This window comes from Amia ocellicauda, chromosome 1 (assembly GCF_036373705.1).
Source record: "Amia ocellicauda isolate fAmiCal2 chromosome 1, fAmiCal2.hap1, whole genome shotgun sequence".
In the NCBI taxonomy this organism is placed as follows: domain Eukaryota; kingdom Metazoa; phylum Chordata; class Actinopteri; order Amiiformes; family Amiidae; genus Amia; species Amia ocellicauda.
This window is the reverse complement of record NC_089850.1, coordinates 16,506,590-16,530,413: the sequence shown is the minus strand read 5'-3', so window position 1 is coordinate 16,530,413 and position 23,824 is coordinate 16,506,590. Positions and strand designations below refer to the sequence as shown.

At 38.4% G+C, this 23,824-nt stretch overlaps 1 protein-coding gene across 3 annotated transcripts in view; it reads right to left on the bottom strand.

The window, feature by feature from the left end:
* LOC136718725 (G patch domain-containing protein 2) overlaps nucleotides 1-23,824 on the bottom strand; it is a 67,493-nt gene that overhangs the window by 11,743 nt on the left and 31,926 nt on the right. For 2 of the 3 annotated variants that reach the window (XM_066696547.1, XM_066696475.1), the window contains 4 exons: nucleotides 12,699-12,766; nucleotides 11,144-11,183; nucleotides 7,804-7,868; nucleotides 248-336 (listed from right to left, as the gene is read on the bottom strand). In XM_066696547.1, the coding sequence (XP_066552644.1) occupies nucleotides 248-336; nucleotides 7,804-7,868; nucleotides 11,144-11,183; nucleotides 12,699-12,766 (262 nt within the window). The remainder of the gene's footprint in view (nucleotides 1-247; nucleotides 337-7,803; nucleotides 7,869-11,143; nucleotides 11,184-12,698; nucleotides 12,767-23,824) is intronic. The other variant, XM_066696623.1, reaches the window with a different exon arrangement.

Genomic DNA, 23,824 nt, shown 5'->3' with positions numbered 1-23,824 from the left:
AAAATCCTTTTAGTAAGTGATTTATAGAAGAGTGATGGGGGAAACATAGATCACTGAAGAAGGCTGACAGCAGCTGATGGGCCATATTAGGAGCACTAATGGCGTCAGAACAAAATGTAACCAATCTTTGAACGCCTTCAACCATGCAATATGCCTAATAGAAACTCAAAAACTATCTGCCTGTCAGGAAAGGGAGGAGAGAGAGAAAAAAAAATCATCAAAAGGTGGATGTCAGTTATAAATTTACCTGTGGTTGTGCATCCCCCTAAAGGTGCCGCCTTCCTCCGTCTCTTGATGTCCCCTGTACAGAGCGAGCCGAGGTGTACGCTTGTTTGTCTGCAAATTAATTTGTAAAAGGAACTATTAGCGCAGGGGGAGAGGACGACAGTGCGCACACAGGCGGTGCCAGCACAATCCGAGCTTAAATCACAGCACAGTCAATGAAGACAGTGCGGCATAATAAAGCCACCAATCTTGTTTATATCAAAACATAATTATGTTGGCTGACAAGTGCTCAGCGTCCGAACCCCCAGCATCATAAATTGTTACCCGCGTGAAAAATATAAAAGGAATGCTTTTTAATTTTCAAATCTGGCAATCTCCCCTGCCTCATAAAAAATCAAGACTGTCACTTTTGACAGGGAAATGGTTAAGATTAATTATCTAAAGAGTCGACAAAACAGTCAGTGAAAATATCAATAGGTTACTAATGCCTCACTGTCAACGGCACCTCGGCGGGACCATCACGGCCTGCTTCTTCACAGGAACATCATGAAAAATCACTCATAAACAAACCCAACACAGAGAGCCCAGAAGCTAAAATAATGTCCCATCAAATAAGCAAAATGCAATTGCTCACGATAATATTCAGTACAAGAAAGAGTGGCTTTAGTCGATCATGTCAGCAAGTGTACATTACATTGATGTCTATGCAAATTCAAAATCTATATAGAAATGTTATGAAAGTAGCCCATCATTTACTACTATTCAGCTGCAAAGATATTGATGTTGGCCTCAAACCCTCAGTGCTTTTATAATCAACCTTATTAAACCAACACACTTTTTGTTTTCTTCCAAATACATCCTATGGTTCTTCTTGAACATAATTGTATCACTCCGAATAATCAAATATCTATGCTTTGTCAGAAAAGCAAGTGTGCAACACATAGTAAGAATAATTAATAATGAAACACAATACGTAATACAAGAAATAAATGAGCACAGTATGGATGTGTAAAATGCCCCGGTCTGTATACGCCGTCAGTAAATAGCTCTTCTACTTATTTCGTCCGCTGAGCATTTTGGATCCTGAGAGGTGTACGCTCTCAAGTAATGGCCTTCATTGTGCAGGCATTGTAATACAGCACAATCTATCATACATCTGAAACCTCGACGGAAATAAAAAAATAAAGCATAGCATGTTGATTGGTTTGTAATTCAGTAAGTCGGCTTCTTCAGAGATCCCATTTATGCCTACTGTATTTATGTAGGCATTTATTTATTCTGATAGGAAGAAGGGAGTTGTGTGCCTCCATTAGTGTGTTACTGCAGTTGTTGACCCCCCCCAAATAAAACAACAGAGGCAAGCAAACAAAAAAATAGCATATGAAACAAACAAAACAAGAAGCTACTACACCAACAAATACATATTGCTGTTGGCTTGCATCCCTTTGTGTATTGGCAGACGTTCGACAAAAGACAACAAAAAATTATTTTTGGCTCATAGACAATAATACAACGATATTTAAGTTAATTCAGGGTTGATGAGTCCCAACCACTCAATGAACACCCAGTTCCCATACATTAGCCATGACATTTAAAGTCTGAAGAACAGTGGGGACCTGGTGCTGGGGGCTGGATGGAGTAGACATCCCTACCGATTACTCCAGACACCCACTTGGAGGATGGGTGTGCAAGAGGTTGACTATATCCCCCAAAGGGAGCTACACACAGCTGTGGCAAAGTGTGGAGATGAACCTGGAACCTCCTGGCTGTGAGGCTATCTTCCATGCTGAGAAGAAACTGGGTGAACCTCTTGGGAGCCCCCCAGTGGGCAGTTCTTATCCCAAGCCAAGGAGGAAGTCTGGTATCTTGCCGCCTGTAATCCTGTTTCACACGAGGCCTAAATCATCCCCATGAAACGGCCCTGGCTTTCCCACAGAAGTCTGTTTCTCCACAACAGAAGTTACCAAATTAAAAAGCAAATCCAGAAATTAAATAAAAGTCAGAGCAAACGGACAGGGAGTTTTGCTCAAGTCATTTGACACAGAATCGATTATCTGTTATGCTGCATTGAGATATCTACCCTATTGATCAGCAAGATTAAGGTACTCAAGCGGGCCCCCTCCCCTTCCCAGTACGAGAGGGAGTTGCAACAAACAGCACTAAGTAAGGACTACTTTGTTATTGTTGTCACCCTCCATGTAGCACACAGCAGTTACTTTTTAATTTAAAATCAATGACAGTCTGAAAGGCAGCCTTGTTCCATCAGCATAAATGAACCATTCGTCTTTGCAAAGAGCAACACTTTGATCAGCAGCCAAGGTGAGAGCTGGATCCCTCCCCCCCCCTCTTCTTCATAAAGCAAAGACTTCAACATCACATGCTGGAAAAAAATATATGGCCTGAGCTTAGGGAAAAGGCTTTTGTGAGAAATGTACATATAAAAAAGAAAAAGAAAAAGCAACACTGGCTGACAAGTCTGAAGGCCAGAAATATCCTGGAGGACCAGAAGGAATCAGGTTTAAAGCTTTTTCTACTTTACTGATCCTGATTAATAAAGGCACCCTTAAAAACAAGGAAAGACTTTTACCCACAGTTTCTAAACACAGATTTCTGATAAAATACATTCAAATGGGGGTAAATCAACAACTTCACAACTTAACACACTACTTGCATGATATCTTGTAATTAAAATCAAATTGTCTCAGCCCATTGTTCTAAATGCAATGTTGTAACTTTATTTCTGACTAAACTTTTTCACTCTTTTAATGATCAAGAAGCTACCTGGTGTATAAACTCTGAGTTTACATGTGGGGCAAATTCATATAATCGTCTTCCTAGAAACATTACAGATGGTAAAAAAAAACTGTTTCTTGCTTGGTGGAGAGTTGTGCTTTATAGATGATATGGTTTGGCTTTTGCCTATGAATTACCTGTATTTGCTTCCTTAACAAAGTCTCAATAGTTCTTGGTTGCAGGATGTGTTTTTTATTAGTTAATATTGTAGTATTTCACAGCCAATGAACTTAACAGTGATACAGTAGTGCTTCTCTCCCTCTGTGGCTTTGGGGTGTCTAGGTTTTTCATGATGAACAAATGTTAACATCTGAAATAACAAATATTGCTCTTTCACTGAAGTCAAAGGACCCCCCCCCCCCGCCTCACCTTCCACTTGACATATTTAGACAGACAACCACAAGACTAGAGAAATTGACAGGTATGGCACCAGGGACCTAAACACTAGACATATTTATTTTTCTGTCAATTTCTGACATATCTATTTCAAGTGTATTACTTATGTGTCTTGTGTGTCGAAGACTACTATGCATGACAGCAGCAAATGGTGCATCAGAAAAAGGTTATATGTTCATGGGTGTTGCATAGCTTCTGGGGGGGGTATGCTTTCAGGTACGGGAGAGAAGCCGACCCATAAAGGCTATGGAGGACAGGACTGAAATGAGTTTTATTCAAAAGGGGTCATAAGCTAAACAAAATTGACCGAGAAGATTTACATACAACAAATGCATAAGCACTAGTATATCATCCGATTCCACGTTGAAAGCATAAAACACTAAGCAATAATATTCAAAAACATCTCCGGCTACTTAGAAGGGCTTATTTCAAAGGCTTATATGCCACTGGCGAAAATGTGGACAAAACGTATATAGTATAGTGAAAAATAGGAAATACAGGCTACAATGTTTAGTCTAGGCTTTGTGTGAGAACATTGTATAAAAAACACTGCTTTCACGTTTTATTACCGATAAAAAATAGTTCCTTCAAAAATCAAATACACAAACATAAATAATAATAATAATAAATTTACAGACAACACAAAATATTACTTTTAACATCATACATGACTCTGATGAATATGGTAATCAAACAACAATGTTGGGATAAAAAGCAAACTTCCTTCACTTGGTCCCAAATGCTCTGCTTTGTATTGTTACCAGTGAATCGATGCTAACCCTGTCAACGATGGGAGTGCACAGGAAGGTCGTGCGATTCCAGGAAAAGCACACATGTATTTTTCATACAACATTGTCCATTTTTAAAACCAAGTGGTCTGACCTCTCAGGGTGTGCTCCAGTTGTCCCCATGCGAAACAATATAATTCTGGTTCCATTACTGTAAATATTCAGCGTTTTACACATGGGAGTGAAAGGGCAGGAGATCAACTCAGTAGTGCTCAGTGTGTACGAAGCCGTGCATCTCTCATTTAAAACGGGGGTGTGAACTAACCCTGGAGGTAAGGTTAGATACCTTGGCAACCACCAGTTTGAGAGAGAAAAAAAGATGAAGAAAAAACTACAAAAAAAATTATAAAATTAATGTCAAAATCCTGTCACACACATACGAGTAGGGCAACAATGCCAGACACAGCACTGGAAAAACAAAGGAAAAAAACAAAACATATTTAGACCTCCAGTCAGATAATATAGTCTTTCTGTAGATTATTAAAATGTATGGGCAAGGCTGACCCTTAATTACTCATTAGGTCAGCAATATGTTTCTTCCAATTTATACAGAGCAACAAAAAATTACCACTGGCAGCTTTTTTTCTTTTTCTTCCCCTCAATGTTTTCAGTATATTAGGATCTTGCTACAAGCCAGCATATATAAATAGTCTGTAGATAGCTCACTTGAAAGACCTGGTATTTAAAAAAGATAATAATGATAATGGAAAGAAAAAAAAGTAGCTAAGACTGCATTGCCTGAAAACTTGGCTTTTGACGCAGTGGTGACAAGGACTGAAGCTACTGATGTCAATTGGGATAATGCTGAAAGAAAGACAACAGGTACTTGTTTCCCGGTCAGACGGGTTTACAAAGAGAAGCCTGTCAGTGTATCAGGCCTACTCACAGCCACCCTCTGGTTATAAGCTGTTCCCAAGCAGCCTCCGATGAGCCGAGGAGACGAACAGATGTGACTATGGTTCCTAGCGTTTGGCAAGAACACTCATCGTCAAGGAGAAACATATAGGCCTGGACAGGGCATCAGCTGTACGACGGTGCAAGAGCCCCGCGCGTGTCAAAACAGCAGAAAGTTGCGAAGGGGAGAGGGGGGGGGGAATAAAGAAGGAGAGCCAGACTGGTGTGATCACGCACTAGCTGGCCAAGACCTCCTGCTGTCAGAACCGATTAAAACCCAAAGGGAAACTGGAAATGCACAACAAGGGAAAGCGAAGTGAAGCTAAGTGGTTGCATAGCTGCTGTAAATACGCATTTAGTTTAGGTTTCATCTGTTCCAGCTTAAGATGTGATTTGTATGACCAGATCTTGACAATCCACCTCTCCGACCCCACTCCCACAAACACACACACAAAGGACAACTCCAACACCTTTAAACGGAGCGGCACAAGACTGCAGTAGCACCAATGGTGAAACTGCAGTCACCTCTCCTCACAAAAACAAATATATACATGAAATTAAATATTTAAATGAAATAAACACACTTTGCTTATGGATTCAACTTTTTTCATCTCGATTAACAGAATTCTATATCCCCAATTCTGATTCAACACGTACAGATTTTACAAATAAAAAGTAACCATCCCGACAATACTTTCAGTGCAAATGTCTACAAAGCTCAGTATTTATTATTATTATTGATATAATTTTTGGTGTGGTAGTTCTCAAAGAGCTAGTTCAAAGTAGCAAGCAGTCTATAGAAATAATCAGACGTTTTCTCGGCTTGACACTTTGTTGTTTTGGAGGGAGGTGAGTGAACCTTTATAGAAATCCGCAGTTTTGCCACACCAGATTGTCACCGACTTACATTAATCTTCATTACAAGACCAATGGCACAACTTGTGACCCTTGAAATCCTTGTTACCTTGTTTAGACTACAATATATATATATATTTCAAAGTGCTCTTTGAACACTGGTTTTCCTCTACCTCAGAAAAAAAAAAAAGGGATGATTTATATTATTTATTGATTTAAAAAGAAATGTTACGAATGTAATTATTTAATACAGGGTGTTTTTGCATATTGTGACTATAAACAAAGTAATGTGGGTTTGAGCAAATGTAGTAAATGTGTGTTGCTAAAGTGGCCAAACACCAGTGATTGAATATACCTTTGATTTCTGTCTAGGCTCACTAGAGTAGGTACTGGAGAAATGGTGTGAAATGAAGCCAACAAAATGTTCACTCCTCAACCCACGGGAATAACGTGCCAATGAAATCACCTCCCCCTGCAGCTCCAGAACACATAGCAAGGCATATCACGACAACAGAATTCATGTATGTTTATGTGGTACTGAGCGTCACCAACTATTGTAAATGCAGTTTCTGTGGTTTTTTAAACTTGCATGGTGACCGAATGCAGTTTGTGCAGGTAGACCGAAAAGCAAACAAAAACATTCTGCAGAATCAATAATGAACTAAATCAAGTGGCACACTGCCCAGGATCTTGGACTTCTGCAATAGTGTTTCACATTCAAAACACAATTGCTTCTGAAGGATATGTGTACCATGTGTAATATTCGTTCAGCAGAAGAAGAAGAAATCAACACAACACAACACATGGCTATATTGCACTAGGGTGAATAATGAGCACAAGCTTCTCCTCAGTGGAGACACACAATTCTCAGCTATTCTCTCCCGGCTGCATCATGCTCTACATGTATTAAGTCTCTTCCCCTTTTAAGACAATGCCGAGCTAAATGTGTTGTGGTTGATGTGACACGGGGAGCAAAAGTTCTCTGTATTGCAGACAAATAAGGAGGCTTTTTCTAAACAGTAAGTGACACTCGGGGGAGACGGGGAGCTGGTAGGATCTGTGCACATCTTTGTCTCTTTTGAAGATCACATAAAGAGGAGCTGTAATTTCATTTGTCACTTTGGTGTAATAAAACACAGTGATTTGTATCAGCAGATGAACACCAAAGAGAGCTATTCAGATGTAAATGAAACTCCTGCTCTGTGCCTCTCATAGGCTGATGGCTCCAAACGGGCAAAAACACAAAGTTCATGCCTTACAAATCACAAATGTATTACAATTGAAGTCCCAGTCAGTTATGAAATCACCACATGAAAACTGATGCCATTTGCACACAGTCTTGTATATTATTGTGTGATGCTTTAAGATATATAGCAGTGCTGGTGAATTCTGTAATCTATCACACACACACTACACACACACCACAAAAGACATTTGCAATCTGACACCCTTAAACAGTCCCTTTACTAAATGAAATGTGAAATATACTTTGTCATTAGAAGTTAAAAAAAAAAAAAAAAAAAAAAACTATAGGATCCAAACGTATTTTGTAAAATGAAAATATCTATTATAGATATATAGGTGCAACACCATCCAAGAGGACAGAGATTTGATATATTGACCAAGATGGAGGGGGGGAAAAAAGGCAGTAGGCCCGGCACAAATAGGAGGAAAACTTTTCAGATTCTGAACCTCACAACAGTAGGTTATGAAACAGACATCATAAAGACACTACTTTACGGATCTCTGCGGTCCTATAGTGTTGTCATCAATACATTTAATAAAGGGATGCAATAAAAAGGCAGTGAGGCACAGAGGGTGGCATACAAATAGCGAGACAAACAGTATTTACCTGCTGGCAGTTTTTAATGAGCAGCTCTTCTTGTGCCCTCTGTCTGTTCGAGCGTCCCACAGAAGCTACAGAGAAACAAAATCATCACAGTGTAAAGCAATGGCTGGCCCAGCTTCAAGGCTCCAGTAAGTCCCTACCGGAAGAGCTACTATTAGGTGGCTAGGTCCTCCATATGTATGCTTATTATTAGAGCACTACACCCGATACAAAAGGAGTTAAGATGTGATGGACATGATTTTGGCAGCTAATACCTCCCTAAACAAAACTGCTACTTGTGATTTACATGTGTCTGACTGAGACAAATGTCAAATGCAGTTCTTGTTCTACATTTCTTTATGGTTTGATGTTTAATGTTCTGTTTTCCAGTGTAGCGGCATTTAAAAAAATACTTGTCTGCAAATGAGCATCACAGGAATGTTACAAAAAGGTCGAGTCCATAACACATGACATAACACTTCCTAGCTATTACTAATCACTTTCAGTGAGATTGCATTCTTTATCTTAACTTTCCATGCAGAAACTTTAAAGGGGAATTCGGAAAGCAAAAACATATTTGAATGGCTATATAGATAACTGCATATGCATGTATAAGACATATGCGGTATTTAAAAATTACTACCGTGAATAAAAAGGCAGACTTGTTCTTGATCAAATTATTGTTTTTTTTTGTTAAAGTGCTTGATTTGACACATTAGTGGCTAGTCTGAAGGATAATGCAAAATGGTTGCACTATAACTTCACCAGATACAAATACAGTGAGGGAAAAAAGTATTTGATCCCCTGCTGTATTTGTACGTTTGCCCACTGACAAAGAAATGATCAGTCTATAATTTTAATGGTAGGTGTATTTTAACAGTGAGAGACAGAATAACAAAAAAAAAATCCAGAAAAATGCATTTAAAAAAACGTATAAATTGATTTGCATGTTAATGAGGGAAATAAGTATTTGACCCCTTCAACTTAGTACTTCGTGGCAAAACCCTTGTTGGCAATCAAAGAGGTCAGACGTTTCTTGTAGTTGGCCACCAGGTTTGCACACATCTCAGGAGGGATTTTGTCCCACTCCTCTTTGCAGATCCTCTCCAAGTCATTAAGGTTTCGAGGCTGACGTTTGGCAACTCGAACCTTCAGCTCCCTCCACAGATTTTCTATGGGATTAAGGTCTGGAGACGGGCTAGGCCACTCCAGGACCTTAATGTGCTTCTTCTTGAGCCACTCCTTTGTTGCCTTGGCTGTGTGTTTTGGGTCATGAGACGGACAGTTATTTTGTGTTTCTTCCTTTTGCGAATAATCGCACCAACTGCTGTCACCTTCTCACCAAGCTGCTTGGCGATGGTCTTGTAGCCCATTCCAGCCTTGTGTAGGTCTACAATCTTGTCCCTGACATCCTTGGACAGCTCTTTGGTCTTGGCCATGGTGGAGAGTTTGGAATCTGATTGATTGATTGATTGATTGCTTCTGTGGACAGGTGTCTTTTATACAGGTAACGAGCTGAGATTAGGAGCACTCCCTTTAAGAGACTGCTCCTAATCTCAGCTCGTTACCTGTATAAAAGACACCTGGGAGCCATAAATCTTGCTGATTGATAGGGGATCAAATACTTATTTCCCTCATTAACATGCAAATCAATTTATAACTTTTTTGAAATGCGTTTTTCTGGATTTGTTTGCTGTTATTCTGTCTCTCACTGTTAAAATACACCTACCATTAAAATTATAGACTGATCATTTCTTTATCAGTGGGCAAACGTACAAAATCAGCAGGGGATCAAATACTTTTTTCCCTCACTGTACATGCTTCTGAGAAAGTGAGAATTGTGCCTCCCAAAGTGGTTAGAGGTACAGTATCTCAAAACTACAATCAGGTAACAGAGGAAAAGAAAGAAAAAACACACAATGCTGATAATATGAGGTGTGGCTTAATTTTCTCTGGCTATGTAGAGGTACTTTTTTAAAATTAGTTTTAATGTCTATACTAAAATGAATACTAATAATTTCTTATGACTTGTAAGCCCATCAATACACAGTGAATAACATTTTAAAATGTATCATTTAAGATTGTTTTTCTGCACCATTCTGTTGCACATTACATTACCTAAATGAAAACTCACAGGATTTTCCCTTATACAAACACCCTTTCAAACCTAACTCTTGTTCTGGGTTTTTTCTTTTCCTATTATTAATTCTTATCCTCTTCAGTTGCATAAGGCAGCTCAACCCTTTATGAAGAATGTTGTTTAATTCTCAATATTCACAGCACAAACAAATAATGTACATCAGGTTTGTTTGAGGTCATCTGGACATTTTTTTTAAAGCAGTAAAGTGAATACCAACCATAGCAAGTGAATACCAATGTGTTCTAGTGTTGCATGCAGTGTTGTAATTGTTGTAATTATGACATTAAGTTATAAAAGTATTTCACCGCTCGTCAGTAGGGATGGCAGGCTTTACATTTTTTCCTCTGAATTGAATTGGATGAGACAACAAAGATCTAAAGAACATTAACAATGGCTTCTCCTCTGCACCAAAATTCACTAAAGGTCCCCTCACCCTGTGACCTTGTGCACTTGACCCTGTAGCCATGACAACAACGGACATGCCACGCCACTTGGGGCTACTCCTCAGAGCTCATACTGCTGGGGCCCAACTGGACACAAAGTCATTTTGATCGAATTCAGGCTTCATTCCCTTTCAGGTAGACGAAACTAATGGCAACCCAATGCCCAAGGACTAAACACGAGGCAAGGGCAGTGCCCCCTGCAAGAATAGCCACCCAAACCCATGGAGCCAGGCTCTGTGAGGAAAACCACACAGCAGCATGGGAAATGTCAGAAAAGGGAGCTCAGTGGAAACATGGTGCAGAACCAGCACATGTGTGGTGCTCCACTGAGCCCTTTAGGTGCAGGTTGACCTCCTGCTCTGTAAGTCTCTGCAATAGCTTTAGGAACGCCAGAGTAAATGTCAATGTGTTAAATGAGTCGGAGGCCTGCTTCCACCATGCCAAGATGCTGTCAAGAGCAAGAGTTGTGAAAAGTCACCGCTGGCATCATGGATGCAGGGTGAGGGGTCAAGGGTCACCACAGCTTGAGTGAGCTATGGCACAACATTACCATCACAATTCTGGGCTACACAGAGGAGAACCTATTGGTAAAAGTCCCCAAGCTGAGAGAGAAACACTACTGTGATGACCAACAGATCATCTCAATCAGGCTGGCTTCTGCTTCTCTTCTTGACTGGGCAAATGGAGCCAAATAAAACCATCCCTGGGGAGGACAGGATTCAGAGTCCTGCCTTCACACCCCCTACTACTCAGTGGACCTGAAACAAATGTGGTTTCCTACCTGAGAATGGTCCTTCCTGACTCCATGGCTGAACCAGGGACTATTTCAGAAACAAGACAGATATTCACAGTATTAGGGAGGTGTATGGAGTTTTGCATGAGAAGTTGTTTTTGGTCCACAGAAAACTACAGATTCCTTTTTAAATCAGGACAGGTGGGTCACATTTTTTTTTTTGCTTTAGGAAGGCAGCTAGATTAGGTAAAATATGTTCAGCACTCTGAAGGTTAAACATGTTACTAGTCTGTCTCTACACCTGCTCTCAGCCCTCGAGGGAGCAACACTAGTACAGTCACATCTTGTGTCACACTCCAGATATACTTTGAAGAGACCAGTTAAGTGTTGCATATGTGGTACCAAAGCAGGGCACTGCTTAGAAGTCATCCTGTTCTCTCAGCTGGAGGGTAAAAATCTCTCTCTCTTCTTACATGTCCATTTAGAATGAGAGCGTGTGAACAGGCTTCTGAGAAAATGAAGCTGTTAAGACTAGTTAATTAAGTCACTTTATGAGGTCCCCCATGCCAGTGAAATATCATGCAGATTGGACCAAACTGTTACAGGCAAACAAAATCTGTTCTTGTTGTTAAAACAAGACATAAAACAAACCTAAACAATAAAACAAACTTTTTAAGGACAAAAAATATTACAAAAAAAAAAAGAGAGACATTTCATTATAAACCACTGTTATACCCAAATCTACATCAAATCAATTAAATCAGTAGAAAAGTAGAAAAGACTTAACCTTAACAAAAGCTTGGGTTTTAAGGGGACTCGAACCCAAATCCTAGCCCAGGCCCATGCAAGTCTTATGACATGACCCTCATGTCATTGATACATTTTAATTTAGTGCATAATTTTGTTAAATCAATCAAAATAATGCTCACTAAACAACCTATATGTTACCATTAGAATGTTCCTCTTAATCTAATTCCAAATTCAGCTTGGTAATCACCATATTATTATTATTTAGCTGAGATTTATTTTCAATATAATTGTGATGTATTGCTAACTAAGCATAAGTACTCTTAGGGCCAGATTTAAAGATCCATATTGACACTAGTCTTGGACTGTCCAATGTTATTTTAGATATAGAAGTCCAAGACTAGAGCCAGTCAAAGTCTATGAAACCAGTTATAGTTAAATCCTATTCTGATATCTTACTTAACTCCTCCCTCTGTGTTGTGATGTGCATTAACACTCCCCCAAGTTCTATATTTCAGTTTTTTCTGCCCTATCACAGCAGTTGTCTCTCGTTGTCATTGTTGCCCTAGTGGCAGCAGCTGAGCCGTCCCCACATTTACTATCTAGCGCCCATTATGTCCAACGCTTTTCGGTTTTGCAAGCTCATAGTTGGGTCTTATTTCGTCGTCGTCTTCTTATTCTATATAAATACACAGGCACACAAACACAGTAAATCTCGGGGAGCTGTCCACCTTGTTGCTGCCATGTGCAGAAGAACCCGGTGGGCTCCCAGGGAAATCACAGCCCAGGAGTGGAGATAATAAATAAGATGGAGCAGTGGTAATGATGAGGGATCATTGATGTAAATGATACTCACTCGTGATGATGGGGATCCTGGGAGAACCGGGCCAGTCTCTCATTACAGCCTGGCCCAGGAGTGCTAATCTGGGGGAGAAGAGAAAGGAGAGGGAGAAAACAAATCACTGCGAGGCGACCATGATGTATGCAGAGCTGTCAGAGAGGAAGATACAGTGTGGTCTTCCAAGGGGAGGCGAGATCCCACCTACTGTGGCGAATATAGAGATATGGTTGTAATGAAGAGCTTCAGTAGGGGAATACACATACACCTGCAAAATGGATACCATAATGTGAGTCTACATCACTATTTAAAAAAAGTAGATATCGTAAATTGCAGACAACCCTGAAACATCACCAAACAAACACCTTTTTCTTGAGGAAACCATGCATTTTTTATTTTAATGCATTTCACCTATTACTAATATTACATTAATTTGTCATTTACCACAAATTAAATTCTGTTTCTGAAACACGGAGCACCATTAAACCAGTGAGAGACTGTATTGCTTTAGCCTTGTAAATGTGCACGGAGACACTTCACACCCTTGCAGTTTTCTTGTCCTACAAAAGTTTACTCATGCGTTGGGTTGTAGAGCTTAATCTTATGCTGATCTCAGTAGAGGGTTTTTAATGGTATTGCAGTGCATCGCTGGGATACAGTAATCCATTCTCTACAGGTTGGTGGTTAGAAAGACAGACTGTGCTTATGTCATGCTGCGTTACATGGGTTCATGATCACATTATCTCTTGGTGGACCTGACAGTTTTATTCAGTTTACAGTATTCTCCGTTTGCTGGCAACTTATTTCCTATAGCTCAGGCTGCCGGCAAACCTTTCCATACCATATTAATCTTGTTTACTGACTTATCTCAGTACAAATATCAGAAAACTGGACTTTTTTATCTGCTACAGAAAATAAACATGATGTTGACAGAAGCAGAAGCTATTTTCGAGGGTAAAATTGGTTGTTTACCTGCAGCTGTATTTGTTCCAGAAAAACCTAAATAATAATAAATAAAATACATGTTTGAATGCGGTGTAGCTATACTGTTGGAATTGCACACAGTCGGTTAGTGATGATGGGAAAATCGATACTGAACTGATGATGACGACAAAGAAAGAAGAAAAATAAAGCATATCTGATGGAAAACAAAATCACATGGTAGATGTGTGTATATATATACCCCCCCAGTTTTAGCACATATGTACTGTTCAAAATGAAATACCACATGAACTGTAAATACTGTAATTACCAAAAATGAATATTTCTCCTTACGGACCAGACATTCTAAACCAACATTTGGGAATTCTGACAATGGTTTGACAAGTAAAGTCTGGCCTATTCGTGGACCTCTGTAGATACTGTAACAATATTGGAAAGAAAACATTTAACACCCCTGAAAAACTGGCTGAAACCCTAATCCAAGCTTTCTCCGTTTGTAATTTTTTAAAGGGTCAGTAATTCCTCACTTCCACTCTTTACCTGAGATGTAGCTGCTGGAATACAATGTTGGCACAACCTGAAAAACCTTGTGGAGGGAGTCTCCTTCTACTTGGAAAAGTTTTGTGATGCTGTGTGCCTGAAAAGCACACATGCATATTTACACACATGTATTTTTAAATGCTCGGGAGGTTTTGCACATTCAGATGTCAACTCGCCCGGGGGCTGTCAATATAATTGCTATTCTGCAGCTGATCTCCACAAGAAATAATCATCTGATTGTTCCTGTTCAGATAGTTGACTGCTGAAGAGGGAGTTTAAAGACGCAGTTCAGCCAGACAGCAAGACTGATTGTGTTTATTCCTTTCTCAATTACAGGGGTCCATCAGCATGATGTGCTTTTACTTATATAGCAATTACACAAAAGCATGCAAAATGAGTTCTCATAAAACAGCACAGAGCGCATACATCTTAATTACGCAGTTTTTTTTCTCTGTAGTTTCCAAGATGTATGATATATTGATTTTTTTCTTTTAAGAAAGAATAATAACTTAATCTCATGGTTAGAGATTTTGTGCTTAAGGAGAATCCAATCCGATGGTGGTGATGATTTCAATCCCCAGTTCAGGAAAAAAAAGTTCTTTTTTCACTTACCTGTCAGCCACGACCTTTTCAATTAGCAGTGGCTGGAGGGACACTATGATATGTCTGGATATGTGTAATAGACATTGTAATAGACAATACAATCAAATGCATGTTAATCTTACTGGAGGAATCAATGGATTTTGAATTCAATTTATTTATGCAGTGCTCTTTTTATTCACTTAATAATACATAAAATCTGTATGTTTGTGGTCCATGTGCGCGTTAAATTATTAATGAAATTTAATAAGAAAATTAGAAAAGTTATGAAGAACAAGCAGCCTTCTGGGAAAATCTGGCAACTGTTATTGATTCTAGTGCCTCATTCAATTTCTACTTCAATGATCAGAGTCAACAACATGATCACAATACATGTAATTAAAATGTAATAATAATAATAGTATATTTACGTTTAACACATAGTTAATATGGTAAGGAAATGCAGGATTGAAATTTTACATCGAGGAGATAAATAGAAGATACATTTATTAGGGCAATGTCAGGCAAAATGCTCATATATGATTAATTAATTAAGGCAACAAAGAGGGGTGTGCTTGTCCATCATGATAATTACTCTAAATATACAGCTTGTGTTGCATTTTTCTTTTTGAGAAGGTGAATAAGTTTTCATATAAATCAAATGTTTATGCAGATTTTTCCTTTCTTAGCTTTTTCAGCTACAACAAGATGACTGTGCAGTCGTTTGCAATAGAGATCAGCAGAGTCAACACCGTATGTTAAAACTTTGAAGGCTACAATACAGGTGTCATTTCATTAGATAAAGAAAGTGCTATAAACATGCTGGCTCGACTGGCTTTCCTATTGAACTCTGGTTATAACACTTACGTCAGGGTTTTAATCCAATGAGTTGTTTAATTTCATTAAGTAAAAGGGTAAAATAGGTTTGTTTAGTAAAAGGACGAGTGGCATTTAATTTTCATTCACTACTCCAAGTATTTTACTACTGGACTTTGACTCAGATATGGCTTCTGTACAAACCGTTTCAACTATTTTACAGTACACTTCTGACGACTAAACACAAGGAGTCCTGCCAACACTCGAGACTATACACTATAGCCCGTCAAAAAGAAAATCTAGAGTAATGAAGCAAGCACATCTGTGTGTCCCTGAACAGACATTATGTCAAAACTTGAGACTCTGTAAAAATTCCACAGTGAGGAACAAACTAAAGAAACAAAACTATTTTTGTAACTTAGAAATGAGAACCTGTAACTAGTAAAAGCAGACAGATATATTATGCTTGCAATATATTCTGATGCTGCCTAACAAAATAAGAGATTGTGTCAAAATCATTAAAAAAGTTACAAAAACAAACTTAATATGTGCTAAATAACACATCAAACGTCTTGCACCCCTCAGATCCAGAAGGCTGACATCTATATTTACAATGAAAGCCTTTTGGCTGTTTTCTATAATCCACAAGCTCCACATTTATCATCGCCCGATCAATTGTCCAGACTCCAGTTAATATTTTTTCATGGATAAATCATTTATCTACTTTTACGACTACATGATAGATGATTTTCTTTCTCTGTCTACCTTGGACTACTGTGAGAGACTGGGAAACTATAAATTGCTAATAAGCTTACAATATCTTATTGTAAATTATAAATTGTTTGTGTGGGAAGAACATGTTCCACTGCGATAGGCAAAATAACTATTTTTTTTTCCTTTTATGAAGACTTGCATTAAAGATGTACTTTTTTCCCCTTCAATGCATTAACAGCAGCGTTTGGATAGAAAGGGTTGTTAACAGGATTCTTTTGGAGAGTATTTGGTTATAATCCCTTCCCTTCTCAGCTTCTCTTTTAGCGGAGAATTGTTAACAAAGCAGATTAAATTTTCCTTTCACATTACTCATCAGTTATTTAAAATTTAATTTTCCAGATGAAATTGAATCTCCATTTCTCCCCCCAGCCTAAAGACCCTGCTTGCTGTTTATAGACTGTTGTGCAACATGCAGTGAGTGTCCTCTACTGGTTAACTGAGGGCAACGAGAGGCAGAAGCTGCAGCTGGGAACCAGGAATACTACCAACCACATCAAAGACGGCTTTCTTAAAGAGAGACAGAATAAAACAGGAGGGCCTAGTCAACCCTCCTTGATTTACATAGGGTCTGCTTATGACTGCATGTGCTACCACTCCTCAAGTGTGCTCCTGTGAGGCAGAGGGGGGAAATAACACATTTCGTGGGCAAGCGTTTTCTCCCCATACCTGGCCCTTTACATTGCTGGCCTTGCATACTGCCTTGCCAATGCCTGCCCCAGATATACCATGAGGGAGGATTGAAAAACGGGTATTCTGTTTTAATAATAACAGAACCTTCTCTGCTTTCAACACAAATCAAGCTCCAATGAAAATACAAATTCCCTGTTTTATTGTTTGTGTGTGTTGGTGGGGGGTTCCTCTTCATTTTTATATACAATTACTGTACACTGGGAAGCAATGATAAAAACAACTTATAAGATACATCATTCCCACTCCTGTAGCAGCCTTCAGAGGTGCTTGACCCATCGTGGAAATGTAGAAATACTGCTCAGCTTTATTTTAGTCTCTGAAGTATGATAAAAAGCACCCAGGGACCTCCCATTTGAACCTTTTTGCAGGAACCAATCAATAGAGCAATGAAATTGGACAGATTTATCAAGGGGGTTGCACCAAAGTGTAATTTGCACTATATTTTGTGAAAGAAAACCCCCTTTTTGTTTTATTTAGAAAAAATTGAGACGTATAAAAATGTAACCCTTTTTTTTCTTTTCTTTTCTTTCTTTTGTTGCTGCTCCCCCCCCCCCATTATATTACCTTTAGGTCTTACTTTAAGTGCAAACTCCACTGTGATTAATGGGGTCTCACAGAAATGTAGCCAGTATGGAGAAAATATTTAACTGATTTCTCATGTTTCACATCTACATTAAAAGAAGTTCCTAATCAGCTGTCACTCTTTTAATCTCAATCTTAAATATGCTGCTTTTAAATGTCAGAGCAAATGTATTCAAAGCAGTATTTTTGCAAACACCAATGTTTGCTTCCTTAAAACGTATTTGAATATTGTATCGCATAATATTAAATCTGCACCCGACTGCCAGTTGTTTTATTTAATTTATGTATGCATTGTTTATTTATTTAAACAATATGTCCCCCTAATGATGTCAATATTCACATGTATGTAGAACAGGGGTTCCCAAAGTGAGGCCCTCAAGGATGTTTGGTGCGGCCCCCTAAAGCCAACCTTCAACCATCCCTTTTCTGAAGCTTGACAATTCATGACAATTTTCTGTTACAAAATGCACATGTCATTTGTGAGAGAATAATAAAACAACAATTAAAGTTAATGAATGTCCCCTAACAGAAATGTATAGGAAATCAAATCAGTTATTCATTTTCTACCGTGGCCCCCCCATCCCATGCAACTTCGGGAAATTGGCCCTCCATCACCAGACATTGGGAAACTCTGATGCAGAAGAACTATTATCAAGTCAACCAGCAACACCACTCTGTAATATTTCTCCGTTCTTCACAATTCTGACGTTATCTGTTTTGGCTGAAAACGCACACGCAGGGTTATCTAGCTGACATAGAAGATAACCCTCCATCTCACTTGACACAACTGGGATATGCCATGGCGTCCTGCAATAAGCTTTACTTAATAGCCTCAAAAACACAATGTCTAAAAGGAAGCCCATGCCATACAGTAATAAAAATAGTAAAAAACATATGATTACAAAAAAAAGTATCAAAGCAAAAGTACTTTTGTTGAGATTAAATGCGTTTTAAAATGTAGGGGGAAGGAAAAACACTATTCAAATGCATGACACACACACGATGAGGGAAACTCTCAAAAACCTGTATCGTTTTCAAGGTATCCTAAAATAACCTGGAAATAGCCGTGCAAAAAAAGAAAAAGAAGCAAAAAGTCCACTAAACATAAGCCGGAAGAGAACGCTGAGGTAAACGGGGTTGACTGCAAGCAGTCGAACAAGTCAGGTGAAATATAAGGACAGAGAGAGCAAAGTGAAAGGGTGTCACATCCTGGATGCAGCCCTTGAAGAAATGCGTGTGGAGAATGACAGCAAGAGGGAGAGAAAAAAGGACATACAACAACACGACAATCTTGGGAGAGGAAAAAAAGAAAAGAAAAAAGAAAAAAGCATGTTATGCCGATGCCTTTCTTAAAATGGATTTATAAAAATAAACAAACATTTATGATTAAATATCAAAGCAAATAAAACATAACAAATAAATGAAATGGCTAGCCTATGAATGCCAAAAAGACCCATTTGAAATAAAGCACACAAATCCACAACACTAAGAGAGAGAAGAAGAAAAAAAAAAAAAAAAACATTTTCAGACTGTAGTCATTGTGGGTTAATCTATGATGAAGTAAATAAAACCTTGGTGTTGGCTTTTGCTGTGTGTTAATTATAACAATTCAAATGGGCATACACTTTATTCTGCCTTATAATCTAATTGAATGGGAAACTGATTTTCATTTCATTTCATTTAATAATAATGACAATAAAAATCTCTTTTCCCTTCTCTGTCTGACAAGGGCATTTAAAAGATCACAACAAGCGATCTAAGATTAGGATCAAAAGGTCAGTTTTAATGAGTTCGACAGCAGCTGGATCTAATAGCACCAGGCCTAAAACCATGTAATACAAACATCTTTGATTGCATTTCTATTGTATATACAGGTCATGCACCACGTCATACGCTGGGATGCCACTTGCGTCTTAATTTGTAAATTGAGCGAAATACAAATTACAATCATTCATTCTTTCGGGTGTAGATGACATAATGGCTTCTGGACCTGCAGTTCAACAATTTGTAGAAAGATGTGCCACCAAGCTTCCTTTTTCCTTGGCAACACTTAGAAAAGACAACTGGATTCCCTAAACAACCACTTTCTTTAAGAAGTCTGCAAATATCTTGATCTTGTTAATAATGCCTCCATGAATTAAAAGTCAGATGAGGAAGTGAACATATTCAAGGTTAAAGGCAAATTGTTGGGCCTCAAACTAGATTTGGAGATATTATTTCTAATCTGTTAAAATGTAAGGGGATTTAACACCTGCACTGTGTCTGGAAATCTGGACTTTGGTTGGTAAGAAATCAAGTCACCGATTTCAGACAAATCCTAAACTGAGACCTCGGCTGAATCTAAATTGCAAATGCCAAACTCTTTTGGAACAGTTATTTGCATTATTTAAGCCTCTCATCCTGAAGACTGTCAGTACATTTATAAATGAAGCATAGTTATGGAAGGAAAAAAACTCCAAAAAGGCCTAAAATATTGTACCACCATGTGGAAAGAAGTATTAAACATTCTGAAATCAGGCAGCAAAACTACAAAAAAAAAAAAAAAAAAAAAAAATCCAAAGTCAGATCTATATAGATAGATTAGGCTCTCTAATATAATTGTTATTATTATTATTGGATATATAATTATGTAATAGTAGGGAACCAGGTAGCCAGTGACCAAACACTTTCCAGTCAAATGCATTATAGAAATAAAAAAGTAAATCTTGCTTTCACTTGCATTTAAAACATGTTGATGTACACCTGAAAACCTAATTGGCAAACAACACTACATTTTATTGTAGATGTACAGCTCAATATGCCTGCTTCATCTAATGAAGAAGTTACTATCTAAATACTTTATTTTGAGGAAACTGCTTTTCAGAGTTGTGACTAACCTGTCAGATGCAACATATTGACATGCAATATTTTAAACTAATCACAACAACTCACTCAATTATTCTGCTTGCAAGCCAAATAACTGTGATGACATGTAATCTCGGCGAAACCTTCAGGGTCTTTGGGAATGCTTACGACCACGAGAACACAGCGAGGCTCTGTAACCATCATTTGTGACTTGACAGGCCCAAATCATTGTCAGCAGAGACGCCAAGCTGAGCTTATTTCACACCAGAAATCAAATTCGGATTCAGCCAGTCTCTCTTTTTCCATTAAATTCTTCACGGATACAGCAGTGTGATAAAATACCTCGCCGATACATTGTCATGCTGAGCATAAGCACTTTATTGCTCTTGCATAGCTCAGGTGGCAACATAAGTCGCCTATTTAAAAAGGAGGATGAGGAGGAAAGGGAAAAAAAAAGTTAATCTCAAAGATTTGTCGTCTGTGGTTTTAGGGAACACATATGCATTAAATAAAAACAGGGGTTTCCTAATATATATATATATATATATATATATATATATATATATATATATATATATATATATACACATACAAAGAAAGAAAGAAAGGAAACACACTGGTGCTTTTGTTGTAATCTGAGCGTACAAGAAATTAGTTCTTATAAACATTTACAGGCCTAAGCAACAAACAGGAAGGAGTCACCGTTAAGTAAACGAAACAAGAGTGGACTACAAAAGTAACTGCTGTCACCTTGGAGACCACAGGAAGAAAGAGCACAAAAAACAACCAAACAAAAAAGGCCACCTTTGGCGACATATTTGTAAATTTGTCTTAAATAAACAAAAACAAACATATAGATCTTGCAATATATAATATAAGATGGCTACTATAGATTAAAAAAAAAAAACGAACATGACAGAACAAAACCAAACACATGTAAATATCTCCATACCATAGCTTGTGTACATTATTAAATAAAGGCCACATTCAACGTGCAGAAAAAAAGCAACAACTGGAGCCGATTGCTTTACGGCACCCCTCTGTCTACATCGGAGCAGTCCTCCTTCTCGGAATGACTAATTGCAGATTTTAAAGGACAAGTGCCACCATCATTTTGCACAGAGGCAGGTCAAACTTTTATTCCTCTCGTCCTACAAACAATTTCCAAGCCCCCGCTCGATAAATAAATTTGGTCTCAGCACTCCCAATCAGGACTGGCGCAATCCCCTCAGTAGCAGGCCAATGATAAATGGACTTATTTTCCCAAATCAAACACTCAAATTTAAATTTAGATGAGTTAATGCAAAGGTCAACATTGTAATCAGTTCTTTTGATCTTTATAGAATTTCTGGAGTAATACATAATAAATCTGAAACAAGGCAATTTGCAGCTCTGTATGTGTGGCTGGTAATAAAAATCTTAACGATTAGAGCCTTTATGTACTTAGGGAGCGTTTTATAGTAATAGCTACGGAAAAGGCCTCAATGTATGGGAATGACGGTGACACAATACCCTGCAAGACATTACAGTCAGGTTGTTTACAAATGCTAAAGTGAGCTATAATCTCACTGGCATTACAAAAGATGGTGCTGTTCAGATATGTGGCCTAATTTCAAGTCAACTAAATGTTTTTGCAGACTTTGTTTTGGGCTTGAGTCTCCAGGGAGGAAAAAACAAACAAAACAAACAAAAAATGCGATCCTTTCTATTTGTGTGTGTGCGTTTCTAGTAGAAAATAAAATTAAACATTAAAGTTGGGGGGCACATATTTTGGGAGGGGGTAACAAATGCAATTTAAGATTAAACTCTTACATAAAAAAACCTGTTAATTACACTCAATAAATAATGACTGGCACTAAGCCCATATTAACTTGCGGCTCGTTATCATGTATATTCGACAGACACCTTTATTACCCCCCTCCTCACGCCCCTTCCCTACAAATTCTAACAGAGGGAGAAATAAGGACAGTATGCATCGCTAAGTTGGGCATTAATTAAACATTTTAATTGTTACGGTGAAAGCTCGGTTTCATGCATCAAGTATGTAAATGTTAGCAATTGCGAGACAACATTACAGTGACGAATCTCATCTGTGTTGCCCTCATTTAATAAGCTGTAATGCTCACAAGGCATGCAGTCTGGGAACAATATATTGTACTTTGAATGTCTTGTTGATATGCAAGTCTGAGCACTTTATAGTAAAACGAGACGCACAGAACTCTTGCCAATCATAAGCCTTATTACTCAAATGGAGCTTTAAAAATAAACCTGGCGACTGGAGCATTTAAACCGTCTCGGGAGAATTAGCACACAAATACAGTAGGAAAACTGGTTAGTGCAGTCAATATTTAATTACCGACGAAATATGGCAGAGAAAAAGGAAAAACTTCAAAGATCCCGGGGAAAAAGTGCAGATTTGTAATGTCGACAGCTCTCAGAATATGATTTGCTAGTAGTTGTAGCCCTTCTTTGTAGACATTAGTTATTTAATTGCTGGAACCCTAATGCAAAAACATGCACTGCCAAATTATTAACCTAAAACTAAATAAGAATGAAGGAGAAATGTCCTACCCTCCCCCCCAATCCAAGAAAATTAGTTTAGTTTTATTGTTTTAAGGAGGAGTGACCCAGTTCTGCATTAAATGCTGCAAATCAATTTATTTAGGAGGCTATACAATTTGGACTCTGGACACAATCGCTGCTGCCTGAGTAAACACTACTTATTTCCAAGTGGAGAACAAAGCAGAGGAGGGAAGGGGGGGGGGGGTTGCAACGTCCAATGGAGAATTTCAGCTGGACAATGATGAAAAGTCCATATGTTAGAGTGCCACCATAAATTATGTCGAAACGTATGGTTAGGCCGCTAAGGGGCTTCCAAAAATAGGCTGGGAACAGCTCTGGCTGTGTGGAAACAAATTGCCCAAATTTCAGCATGAGAAATCTGGTGTTCTTGACATTCATGTTTATATAGCTATCAGGGCTCTGAGTGAAAGCTATAAAGAGTATCAGCCGCACAGCAGAGTACAAGGCGAAGCTATTCCTTGCAGACTGCTCAAACTTTCAGGAATCTGCATGAGGCTGGGGCAGGGGGGGCAGAAGATTTATTGTGGAGGAAAACACAATGAAGAATGGGGATTCACGGGGTACGAATTTGAGACTTTGGGGTCAGAGATGATGAGAGGAAGATCTTTTGGGATGTTCTCGAGCTCCTGTTCGGAAATGGGTTGTGAACAATAAAACAAAACATCCAAAACAGGAACGTATACTTGACCGCTGTCGTTTTTTTTTTCTTCTTCTCTTCAAATACATCACTTTGGGAGCAGTGAGATAAACAAACTGAGAAACATTAGAAAAGTCTTAAACCCCAGAGTGTGCAA